Source organism: Lipotes vexillifer, unplaced genomic scaffold (genome assembly GCF_000442215.2).
Source record: "Lipotes vexillifer unplaced genomic scaffold, Lipotes_vexillifer_v1.1 scaffold269, whole genome shotgun sequence".
NCBI lineage: Eukaryota > Metazoa > Chordata > Mammalia > Artiodactyla > Lipotidae > Lipotes > Lipotes vexillifer.
Window position 1 is genome coordinate 999,834 of NW_006799885.1, and position 13,445 is coordinate 1,013,278.

The 13,445-nt window shown below is 37.2% G+C and overlaps 1 protein-coding gene across 1 annotated transcript in view; it reads right to left on the reverse strand.

Moving 5' to 3' along the window:
• TTC29 (tetratricopeptide repeat domain 29) overlaps positions 1–13,445 on the reverse strand; it is a 255,359-nt gene that overhangs the window by 93,868 nt on the left and 148,046 nt on the right. Inside the window, exon 11 of the mRNA XM_007472002.1 lies at positions 5,734–5,962. Within this exon, the coding sequence (XP_007472064.1) occupies positions 5,734–5,962 (229 nt within the window). The remainder of the gene's footprint in view (positions 1–5,733; positions 5,963–13,445) is intronic.

A 13,445-nucleotide genomic window follows, 5' to 3' on the forward strand; every position in this document is an offset into this window, starting at 1 on the left:
CTCTCTCCCTCTTTCCTTCTCTGAAGCTCTCTCCTTTCTAGTACCCTTTGCTGTGAATTCTAGCCATCTTGGTCTCCCTGGACTGCTAATTCAGTCTCCTCAACCCAAGGATCTCCTGGGCTGCCTCTACCTTCGTTCCCTTCCCTGTGGTACAGCCTGGCAACTTCCTCTAGGCTTGAGGAAATCATACAGCTCAGCTCATTTGGTTTCCCTTTCTCAGGGATCACTGTCCTGCACTGTGTGTTGTCCAGTTTCTGCAAACTTCTGTCTTATATGTTTTCTTTGGGTTTTTTTAGTTGTTTAAGGTAGGAGGGTAAATCTTTTCCTTGTTACTCCATCTTGGCCAAAAGTAAAGTCCCACTTGTTTCTTTTCACTGAATATTTTTAACCAGACTTTAATTTAAAATGTAATCTTTTAAAAAGTTAGATATGGCTTTTACTAGCTATATAAGATAATATGTAAGGAACTGTAAGGCATGAAAAGAATCCTGGACTAGAGTTCTAGAAAACTAGATTATAGATCTATTTTGTCTTTCAGATTATTGCATAACTGCCTTCCCCTGGACCTGAGAACATTTGGAAATAAAACATGTGGACCAAGTAATTTTTTTGGTAACCACACAACTCAGTCTTTTCCTGATTCTATAAAACCAAAAAAAAAAAAAAAATTCAAGAAGATTTTAACTCATTTTCAGAAGACAGAAAGGTACTAGAGGAGCGGTATCAGGTTTAGGAGGGCAGAGACATCCACAAACTCAAGTGCATGAAGAAGAGATAATGATGATCAGAGAACCAGGCATGTATAGGAATTGGAGGCCCCAGGAATAGTGGGGAAAAAGTAGGGGCTGAGGAAATGCTGAGGGGAAGTATGACATAGGGTTGAAAACAGGCAAATGAATTGAAAGTCTGCGGATAAAATGGTTAACTAGGTTTAGCAACCTCAACAGTGTCAACCAACCAGGGAAAAGTTAAATTGCATGTGACATCAGATAGCTATAAACTCCTTTATTATAAATACCAGCAGAACGATCAAGTAATACATCTGGCATTTTGGCATTTATACAGCTGTTTGATATATTATAGTGATGATTATGAGGATGATAATAATAATAATAATAATAATTACCTCTTGTGGAAACCCTCAGAAACCAGTGTTTATGGGGGAAAAACAACAAATAAAATGCTCATGAAGCTCTAGATTGTATTCTTAAGGACTACAAAATATCTTACTTGTTTAGAAAATGCTCTTACTGAGGAATTGTGGCTGGTTCCAGAGGAATCTTATCAGTGACCTATTTCAAACCTCAGATAACAGGCTAAAGAGACTTGAAGTGAAATCTATTGCCAAAAGTCATGAAGCTAATTACTCTTCAATAGGGTATTATAACCCGGGTCATCAGACTCTTGAGTAACAGTCTCTCTCAATTACACAAAGCTGCCAGTAGGGTGAGCTTTGATTCATCCACAATTTTCACGAGAATCTTCTTTTTATATGTCATGTTTTTGAACACATTATTAGAGACGGGTTTGCTCTGTGACGATAGGATGATATAAAACCCGCTTGCTTACTTTTTGGCTAGTTCCATAACATTTCCCTCATTGCTATTGTTATTTAACAAACAGAAATAGCGATCAAAGTATAATAGAATGTGAGATTCACTTGTGAATGTGGTTTTTTCACATTCTTTAAAATTGTTAAATTCATGAATGAAAAATACAAGAAAAGGATAGGGTAGGAAAACGTGGCTTGACATTAAACCAAGGAACACACATCAAGCCAACACAAACCAAGGATGAGAGACAAATTCATGCTCTTTATTGTTTTCCTTTAAGAATATTAAATGATTCATAAAACTACGATGATAGTTTTGGCACTCAAGGAAACCTTTACATGCTTTTTGGTAGAAAACAGTAAGTGTCTTTACTGACTAGCCAGTGTGTTCATCTTAATAGTTCTGGTAAGGAAAATAAACTATATTCTGGAGAAATCAGCAGAAATTCATAGAACCTTAAGCCTTCCAGAGCCAACCAATTTCTGTTGCTTCAGGCTTGAATAATTTTATTGAACTGTAATGTTTGAACTCCTTCTAAATTCATAAATTTGGGAGGAGCATCTATTGGAAGATTCTATTGGAAGGGAAAGGAGGAGTATGAAATCATTCCAGCCATATCTAAATGTATCAGAAGAGTATGAAGGTTCCTATATTTGCTGTGTTCCCTCTGAAAGATACAAAGATGAGAGGCGATTGCTGGTGAATCACTGTTCTATTTTATCTAGAGACTTGAGTGCTCTCACTGCTGTATTCCCTTAGGGGGTCATGTTCCTCTGCTTAAAAGAATATTGCCTGCTCTGTGAGCTAATGATTTGTTTGGAGGATGGAAGTCTCACAGGTGAAGATAACTGCACAGCTTTTATAATGTATCTTTCAAATCTCTGATCTGCTTTTTTCTGAATACCTGGGACCCCTCAATAGCAAGATTAAAGGTGCCTCTTCAGAGAACAAAGGTAAAGTTTGAAAACCTAAAAGCTCCTCAGATTTCCAAATAATATTTCTGTATTTCTTCATTTTGTCAACATTGTACTTGCTGTTGTCCTGCATTCATGTGATAATTGGATGGTAATCAAAATACAGTGTTAGAACATTGGTTTGTGGGGTTTTTCCCCATATTTCTCAAGGAGGCAGGGAACTACAAATCTTGTTTCAAAAAGTGGTTAGTGCAAACTAGCCTATGGTGAGGACATACATACTCATTTGATTCTATTTAATTTGACAAATATTTACTTAGTACCTAGTAGGTGTCAGACATTGTGCCTTCTTTTGTAGGGAATACCAAGAATCAGGACCTGTTTTCAAGAGATTCATACTCTAATTGGACAGACAAGGCAATAACAGAAATGGCCATGATGGGATGCAGAATATGACAAATGAAAAATACTTGCAGAGAAATGAATGACATTCAATATGGGAAGAGAGAGAAGTAATATTCAAGTGAGAGGGGGTGAGGGAAGATTTCAGCATTTGAGAAGGACCTTGCAAGGTGGGTAAGATTTCCGTGGAGGGGACTGGAGCTGGAAGTAAGGTGATAATAGTGTATGTTGCATGTGTGTGTGTGTGTGTGTGTGTGTGTGTGTGTGTGTGTGTGTGCGTGCGTGTGTGTGTTGTCGGGGGAGGGAGGTGGTCAAAAAAGGTTGAGAAGCTTGTGTTTAACTTGTGGACAGTAGCGAGTCCATGAAGATTTTTAAGCAGAGCAAAGATAGAATAATACGAGTTGTGGTTTAAGAAATATTTTTGAAGCATTTTAAAATTTTAGTGTAAAATTTAGCTTTTTAGTGTATTTTGAGGTAAACCTATGTCTGTGTAAACAACAAGTGTTTGATAATGTCCTACAGGTCTTATGTCCAAACAGGATATCTATCACTTAAAATGTTGACTGAACTAACTTCTCATTTATATTTGAATCTGAAAGATTATTATTTTCACTCTTATAATGACGTAGCTCGTCCACGCATAGATTTCTATTCTTAGTCAAATGAATCAGTAAGGGGGTGTACTTTTATAGCATTCTGGCGAATTTAATCTTCTCTACCACATGAACAGCTGAATTTTTACTGTCTGAGTAATATTTTTCTTAATTTATATTTTATTGAGGTAGCATTAGTTTGTACATTACATAAGTTGCATGTGTACAACACTATATTTCTACTTCTGTATACTTCACAGCATGCTCACCACCAAAAGTTTAGTTTCCATCTGTCACCATACAGTTGCTCCCCTTCACCCATTTTGCCCTCCCCATTTTCCCCTGTGGTAAACCACTACTCTATTCTCTGTATCTATGTGTTTGTTTTTGTTCATTGGTTTGTTCACTTATTTTGTTTTTTTGTTTGTTTTTTATATGTCTGAATAGCATTTTGAAGTGCATTTTTTGTTCCCTCCTAAGCCCTTTAGAGCACAACATGCCCTTACAAAAAATGGGGAGATAAAACGTAACAAGAATAGAAAAACAAATAACTTCGTAGAGTAAAGCAAAACAAAATAGATTTTTAAAAAGCCAAAAACAGGATTGCAATAAATGGCTCTTATCAGAATCTAGTTTTGAGGAGTATTTTTTTTTCATGATTATCATTATGATGATTAGGGTTTATCCCAGATAAATCTGAAAATGTGAGTAGCTCAACGTATTCTCCACCAAACCATTTATCAAAGCAAGTAATCTAATAGATGGATCATACTTCCTCTGCTTTAGCTCCTGGGCAGAAAAAGTGAGAGCATAAAGGGAAGATAACGCAAAACTACAGAACAAATGCCCAAATATATGACAAGACAACATCCTGAATAAGCAAAGTATTATCTGAAAGTAGTTAGCTAATAGTCAACTATAAATATTTCTTGAGCACTGAGCACATTGAAATTCAACAAGCCCTCTATTTCTGAAGACTTCATCTTGCTTTCTCTTATTATGCATCTATTAGGAATGAGACCTTTCCTTATTTTCTAACTAGAGGACAGACAGTGGTGAAGTGGTATTCTACTGATGTAAAAGAGCCAATAAAATTTCTTTGTGCCAAAGTTACTATTATTTACTATTTATTCTATGGAGGAAATAAACACCAAAACAAATTATTGTTTCATCTAAATGACCTAAGGGGGGAAAAAAAAAGGGTTCCAAATAGGAGATGCCCAGCAATTCCACTCCTGAGTATATAGACAAAAAAAACCTCCACTAATTCAAAAACATGCTTGCACCCCAATGTTCATATTAGTATTGCCAAGGTATGGAAACAACCTAAGTGTCCATCAACAGATTAATGGATAGAGAAGATGTGCCATTCACACACACACACACACACACACACACACACACACACACACATACACACACACACAATGGAATACTACTCAGCCATAAAAAAGAATGAAATTCTTAACTTGGGACTAGAGCCCAGTCAAGTTGATACATAAAACTGACCCTTACATCCCCCCTCTAGTTATTCTTTTTTTGTTTTTTGGGTTTTATTGTGGTACACGGGCCTCTCACTGTTGTGGCCTCTCCCGTTGCAGAGCACAGGCTCCGGACGCGCAGGCTCAGTGGCCATGGCTCACGGGCCCAGCTGCTCCGTGGCATGTGGGATCCTCCCGGACCGGGGCACGAACCCGTGTCCCCTGCATCGGCAGGCGGACTCTCAACAACTGCGCCACCAGGGAAGCCCTAGTTATTTGTTTTTAATGGATTGTTTTGACTAATTACCACAAGAAAAGTATGTAGGAAAAAAAAAGTAGAATTAAGAGAAATTACTATCAAATATTTTCTCAATTAACATTCACAACTGAATTGAGAAAAAATAGGAAAACTTACTATCATCAGAAAAGTAAGAGTATAATAATAACTAGCATCTATGAACACTTGCTCTTGTCCATAAGGTACAACACTGAACATTTTTTAAAACATGAACCTATTTCATATTCCTTACAACTGATCAGTACCTACTGTTGAATATTTAAGATGACTGAAAAAATGGTCATTTATCCAGTTGAAGAAATCTATCACTATTGTATGCCTCCCTTAAACACTGAAGGTACGATACAGCACAAAAATGCATCCAACATTAACATAGTAATGAATAAATAAAAATAGAATTGCCAATGGTCGAATAAACCTTTGCAAAGAAAATGACTTAGCCAATAAGAATGGTACAAAGATCTAAACTGTTTTCAGAAACCAAGGCCTTACCAATAGTCGGATCAGGTGCAATGTCACTTCTATTCTCCTTCCATGACAGCAGGTAGTCAAGGCTGGTGAGATCTGCAGATTCTATATAACTATTAATGGTCAGCATCATCTGATGAGCTTTTGCTATTCCATAATGAACTTTTGTCTCATCCATCAGAGGTACGTTCATTAACTCTGCTGTTGTGTCAAAAGCTTGCTGAAAGTATTCAGAAGCTTTGTTGTAGTATCCCTAAAAATGTAAGAGAAATAATTTTTTTCTTAATTTTAATTTACCAGTCCACATGTCTGCCCACCTTGACATGTGCCACACTGATCCTTCAGCAGTTTTAGCAGTTCATCTTCAAGAAGAAAGAGATGGCAAGCGGGGCCTCTGTTAGAATAAGTTTCCTTTTAAAAGCTGTGATTACTAACCATGCAATATCTTGAAGTTCATTCACCAAGAAAGGTGTATCTACCAGGTTGAACTGTATGAAACTTAATTTTTTTTTTTGGATTAAAAATGGTCAAATATTAGCATTTTGTTTCCTAATATAAGGAAGAAAAAAGAAGTTTGGGCAAGAGTGAACTGATTCACATTGATTTGGATGGAATTTTCTTACTTGTTGCATTGGATTTACCAAATGAAATCTTTTTAACCAGTTTTTGGTCACAGAAGGGATCATTCTAGCCAACCCATTTAATCAGTGGTGAGTGAAAATGGATGTATATTCCTGCTCTTCCGTTATTACTTGTGTTTTCCCATGTGCACATGTCATTCTTGACTAAGAATGTGGAAGACAAGATTTCGAAATAACATGATCTTGACAACAGCACTAGCATAACTCAAAAGATCATTTAAATGTTTATATCTTCTCCAAGTTCCTTGCAACATTTTAACTTGCAAAAACTCAGGGTTTCCTCCCCTTCCCTTCCTTCCTTCCTTCTTTCCTTCTTTCCTTCCTTCGTTCTTTCTTTCCTCCCTTCCTTCCTTCCTCCCTCCCTCCCTTCTCTCTCTCCCTCTCTTCCTTTCTCTTTCTTCTTTCTTTCTTTTTTCTTTTCTTTCTTTCTTTCTTTCTTTTTCTTTCTTCTTTCTCATTCTCATCTCTCCTTCTAAAAGCTATTGTCTACACATAAATAACATTTACCTAACTCTTATGAAGTGTCAGGGACAGTGGTAAATACTTCATATGTATTATGTCATTAGCTTTCATAGGTCACCCTATGAGGAAATATTATTCTTATTTCACAAATAATGAAATTGAGCCTCAGAGAAAAGACTATCTTCTGCCACCTCCCCAAGTCTTCTAAAAATCTTCCTTTAAAAACTCTTCCTCAGGGCTTCCCTGGTGGCGCAGTGCTTGAGAGTCCGCCTGCCGATGCAGGAGACGCGGGTTCGTGCCCCGTTTCGGGAAGATCCCACATGCCGCGGAGCGGCTGGGCCCGTGAGCCATGGCCACTGAGCCTGCGCGTCCGGAGCCTGTGCTCCGCAAATGGGAGAGGCCAAAACAGTGAGAGGCCCGCATAACGCAAGGAAAAAAAAAAAAAAAAAAAACTCTTCCTCAAAAGGGGATATTATTTTTAGGATTAAGCTATACTTGTATAAATCTTCACTGATTTATAACCCTGCGGAGTCCATCCTCTTCCCTTTCCTCCCCTCTCCTTTCTTTCTCTCTCTCATATGCACAAAAACATGTATGCACACTCTTGAAGAGAAATGTTTTACTATGAGGTTTCAAGTCATTTTTCTCACAATGTTTTATGACGGAACAGGAAATGAAAAAACACCATAGAAACAGCTTTATACCATATGCCAGTACAGGTAAAATGCATACTCAACAACCACACATCTCTGTACAATCATAGAATCCAACGAGCAGAAAAACTGATTGAATAAAGAGGCTGATGGCAAGGTGAGGAGTAGGGCTTATGTGACAGTTATGTTACATACATGAGCAGCACATGTAACACTGCTATATACCCACAGGGACAATTTAGGTGGACCATTCAAATGGCTCACTCCAATTAAATTTTCTAATTTAAACAGACTTCCTCTATATTATATCAATAACAATTTTTGTTTGTTGAGATGAACAATTCTTTCTCTTATTTCAAAGCATAAAACAGGATTTATATGAGACTAAGATCACTTAATTAAGAAAATATAAAAGTATTTCAAAGATATTTGTATGTCAATGAAATAAATTATATGACTGAGAAATAATATCAATATTGAAGACAATAAAACTAGTTAAAATTATAGATTGCCCTGTTAGATATCAAAGATATGGGACAAAATAGATGAAAATATATGACTAGACCAAACGTTTCTATTTTTTAAAACAGAGAAGTATAAATATCTAATTATTGTTCTAGCTATAATCCTGAGCTTTAGGCTGTTCATTGCTTTAGATGAGAGTCTCAATTAGGAGAATTAGGGACCATAAATAAATAGACATATATTTGAATTTCCAGAATTATTTTGATATATTATTATTTTGGAACAAACTCATTCATCCAATGAATAACTACTATTTACCAGGCCGATGCCAGGCAGTAGAGATTCAGCAGTGAATAAAGTTTAAGGTCAAGTAGGTGAGCTTGCTGCTAGTGGAAGTAGTCATCTGCCTATAACTTTTATTAGATCTTTTTTAACAAATGCTTTTTCCCCCTGAATACTTCTATTATTATAATAGGTAATTAGGCATTATAATTAGGCAATTATTCTTCCCTCAAATTGTGCCTAGTGTTCAATCTTGAGACACACACATACCTGTCATAAAACTGGTATCAAGCTAGATTTTTCTAGTTTAAGGCACCCTTAAGAAATATAACATTAGTTCTTCCCAGACGCAAGAATTTTTATACATACCTTTTTAGAACGAGGTTTCATTAATGTGCATTGTATTTCCAGATTTTCCATTCTTAAAGAGTTTACTATCGAAATTTAATCTCTTCTCTAAAGGTTCTGTCCAACTTTCCACAGTTCCTGTTATCAGTGTATCCCTATGCTGTTATAAAATTCAGAAGATTCTAGTAACGAATCCTGGCAATCTTAAATATGTTTGGGAATACAGAAGTGAATTTATACACTTCATAAGTGCATCTTATTGGAAGACAAAACTTCATTTAATGTTATAAATATCACTAATAAGCATTAGGTGGACAATTTCAGGACAAGATCTTGACATCATAGAGGTTGAAACAAAACTTGCATTATTACACTATAACATAGAATTTTCATGCATTATTGTGATTCTTATCAGATCCTTCTTAGTGTCTGAATTGTCACTCTGTCCAATGAGCAAGCTCAAAATAAATGGGCATTTTCTCAGTACTGAGGAAGACTCTTTTCTCACACAATTTCCTTACTGTGTTAGTGTTGGAACTACCATTGTTTTAACTCTGTGATTATGCTCTGCTCTTATTAGAGAATAACAGATCTCATGAAGGGTCTATACCTAGTTATTTTCCCTAAAATATTCTCACTTGACCCCTTTACATTGATGATATATTTTCAGTTAAAAACCAATCACATCAGGAGGGTGAGATGGGTGGCCCATCTTCCATGATCATATAGTAAAAGGTAAACTAATTAGGATGTTTTTAAGATGTGTTAACTTAAATTATAATAACACTGTAATAATTAGAGAAAACTGTATTTTTCCACATACAGTTTTATATTATAATTGTGGTCTTATAACAATATTATTTCTTGGAAATTACTATTAAGAATACAATTAGAATACACTGCATGAATAATACGAAGCCAGAAAAGGTATGATAAGGGCAGTTGGTAGAGGTCCTTAAAAGGTAGACTGACAAATATCAGTAATATTAGAGTTGCTTTTAAAGATTCAGTGCAAGTTTTCAGAATGCCAAAATATTGGACAAAAATGAAACAGAAGTTTGGGATTTCAAAAGTGAGAGACTACTACTCTCAACTAGTATAAAATTGGTTACAAATTTATGGATCGATTCAATGAACTCGCATATTTTTGTTCACCAACTCTGTGCCAGGTTCTCTTCTAGAAATTGGAATGAAATAAAAAAACAGGCAGATCTGGTCTCTTTTCTCATTAAGCTTCCATTCTAGACACATTCAACAACAAGAAGAAAAATATCACAAACAAGAAAACTACGAGACAAGTGCTGCATGGAAAATTAAAGTAGTATTCAAGAGTGAGTTGGTGGCTACTTTTGATTGGGTTGAGTCAAGGAAGACCTTTCTGAAGTTGTGGCATTTAGCTGAGCTCTGAATGACAAGAAGCCAGCAATGTGAAGTTCAGGTTGGGGAGTGGTCCATGCAAAGCATTCCAGCTAAAGCAAATGTCCTCAGGCAGAAATCAGCTCAGCATGTTTGAAGAGCTCCACAAAAGTCCCTTTGGCTCTGGTGGACAGCATCAGGAGAGTAGAAGGCAATAAATTCAGAGACTGGGAGTGGGGGAGGTAATGCATCTCATATAGATTGTTTCAAGTCAGGGTGAGGATTTACATTTATGTTCTCAGAAGACTGGGAAGCAATGGAAGTATTTTAAGCCGAGAAATAACATGATTTTATTTACATTTTGGAAGGATTACTTGGGCTTCTGTGTGGAGACTGGATTGGATGGAGGAGAAATGGGAAAATGGGTGCAGAGCTTATTGCAATAGTACAAGTGAGAAAACATAGTGTCATAACCAGATGTGGTGATAGTAGCAGAGATAGAGAGAAGAAGTGGGTGGATTTGAGATGCGTTTTGGTGGCATGAAGGTCAGGGTTTGCTTCTGGATTGGATACGGAGCAGGAGGGGAAAGATGAAGCAAGAATATCCAGATTTTTGGCTTGAGCAATCGAGTTGATGGATAATGGTACGATTTATTAAGATGCGGAAGCCTGGGGAGAAGTAGGTCAAGGAGGGAGGAATCACATTAAACTTGAGACGTCTATTAGAAGACATCCAGGGAGAGATGCTAGGGAGGCAGCTGGCTTCACAAGTCTGGAGTCCCAAGGAGAGATCAGGGCTGGAGATATAAATTTGAGAGTCATCAGTGTATGGATGGTATTTAAACCATGGGCCTGTATGAGGTCAGATAAGGAAAGCTCACAGATTGAGAAAAGAAGGTTGCCTATGAAATGCCTGAATGGTATTCTATCCTGGTTGAACATTAAGTAGGGAGAGAAATAGAATTTAGGGGAAAGCTGATGAGTTGAGTTCAGTTTTTTTTTTTTTTTTTTTTAAATATTTATTTATTTATCTTTTGGCTGTGTTGGGTCTTCGTTGTGGTGCACGGACTTCTCATTGCGGTGGCTTCTCTTATTGCAGAGCACAGGCTCTAGGCATGCGAGCTCAGTAGTTGTGGTGCCCGGGCTTAGTTGCTCCGCAGCATGTGGGATCTTCCCGGACCACGGCTCGAACCCGTGTCCCCTGCATTGGCAGGCGGATTCTTAACCACTGCGCCACCAGGGAAGCCCTGAGTTCAGTTTTTAATAGGTTACATTTGAAGAGATCTAAGTGAAAATGTCAAATAGGCAGTGAGAATGAGTCTGCAATGGAGGAGAGAGATCTGAGTTTGAGATATTAAGAAGGTAAGTAATATTGTGTACCCAATATATGCTAGGAACTCTATTAGGTACCATGTACATGTCTTAAAATTTCTAATCCTCATATAACCAGTCTTCAAGGTATCTTGTTATTGACATTTGAATGATGAGGAAACTGAGGATCAAAGAATTAACTCGCCCAAGGTCACAGTTAATAAACAGCTGAGTGCAGATTCAAAGTCAGGTGGGCAAAACTTGGTGTAGCTCCTTTGTCCTGCTACAGTTTCCTTCAAGGGAAAGCTTAATAGACAGTGGGTGGTGCAAATAGTTTGTGAAACTGGGTGTAAAACTGGAACAAAGGCATTTGATACAATTAGGAAACATTCATAAGCAACTGAATAGCAGACATGAAATAACTCTTTGTCAATGCTTTCCTAGGAAATGGTTTTGTAGAACTAGGAGGAAATTCAGGATGTCATCAAGGCTATCACTTTGTCTCAAAATTACAAGGAGAAAAAGATAACTATCACTTAGTTCTAATCCACTTAGCTATACATTTTCAAATTATACTCTTATAGTAATGGCTTAACAACTCAGAGTCAGCCTGAGAAGTCATCAGTAGATTTTCCGACTTGAGAAAATACCCGCAAAGAATCACATTAATGAACAAAAACTGAATGTAACGTTAACAAGCTTAGTATCAAATAAAGCTTTCTCTTGAAGTCTATGATGTCATAAAATTATTATAGCATTATGTTCTTAATACTATACTATTTATCAGTGACTATTTATTACATTAAGATGTAAGCAACCATGAAGGTATTTGAATCAACTTGTATATTTGAAGGCATGCATATTTGAAGAGAGCATGAATACTTGGAATCCTACAAATTTTATACTAAAATAAGGATAAGCTGGTAAAAAAAATTAACTTTTGGTAGTTGACACAGCCTTTGGATATTACTCACGTCTCTAGCTTTAGATATTAAACTCTTCTTCAAGAATTACTAATCAGAGAATAAAATACATATTGTTAAGATACAAACTCTTGTTAAAAAAAATTAAGAGAATGTAAGTATAAAAATATTACCCCTCAGAAATGTTTATTGTTTTTATCTTCCTTATGCTTTCTGTAATTGGGAAAATACAGGCTAATACTTGATGTCCACATTATACTAAAAAACTGAGTTCTGGATATTGTTTGGTGGTAGGGTAAAACAATTTGTGCTTTTTGCACTTCTCTTTTGAAAAACAATCCTTTTAAAAGGTAGGACTCATATATTTACTAGAAATGTCAGTTCTGCCACTATAGGATAAGCCTGTCCATTAGACTGTAAGCCTTACAAGGGCATAAGCCTTCTCTCTCTTTTTTTTACCACTGTATCCTGAAAAGCAAACAAAAGGAAATACAAAATCAACAAGACAGGAGTCACCAGAGGCAGAGGGAAAATCACAGAGATGGGGGTGGCAGAAGGAGCAACCAGCAGAGAGAAAAACATGGGAGTGAAAGGCGGGGGGGGGGGCACAAAGAAAGAGGGACAACAAATCAGGGGAGACCAGAAGGAGGAGAGGACAACCGAGAGGAAGATAGCGGTTCTAGAAAGACAGGGGCAGGAGAGAAGAGAGCAAGGGGGGTGAGGGAGAAAGAGAGAAGAAAGAGGGTGACAGTCAAGACAAAAGGGGGTTTCTGATTGTGAGTGAGAGGGGAGGGGAGGGAGGAGGCCAATGAGCCTGGATGAGCAAGAGAGAGGGGTTTAAAAAGAGATGAGATGCCCTGTTTGAAAGCATGCTTCCCATAGCAGGAACTGAAGATAGTAATTTTATTCATTCGAATTAATTTCAGGCTCTTATTTCCTTTAAAAAAAAAAGCCTAAATAGGGACAATCATCAACAGGAAGACACTGGAACTCACCAAGAAAGATACCCCACATCCAAAGACAAAGGAGAAGCAACAATGAGATGGTAGGAGGGGCAAAATCACAGTAAAATCAAATCCCATAACTGCTGGGTGGGTGACTCACAGACTGGAGAACACTTATACCACAGAAGTCCACCCACTGGAGTAAAGGTTCTGAGGCCAACTTTGGGCTCCCCAACCTGGGGTTCCGGCAATGGGAGGAGGAATTCCTAGAGAATCAGACTTTGAAGCCTAGTGGGATTTGATTGCAGGACTTCAACAGGACTGGGGGAAACAGAGAAGAGACTCCACTCT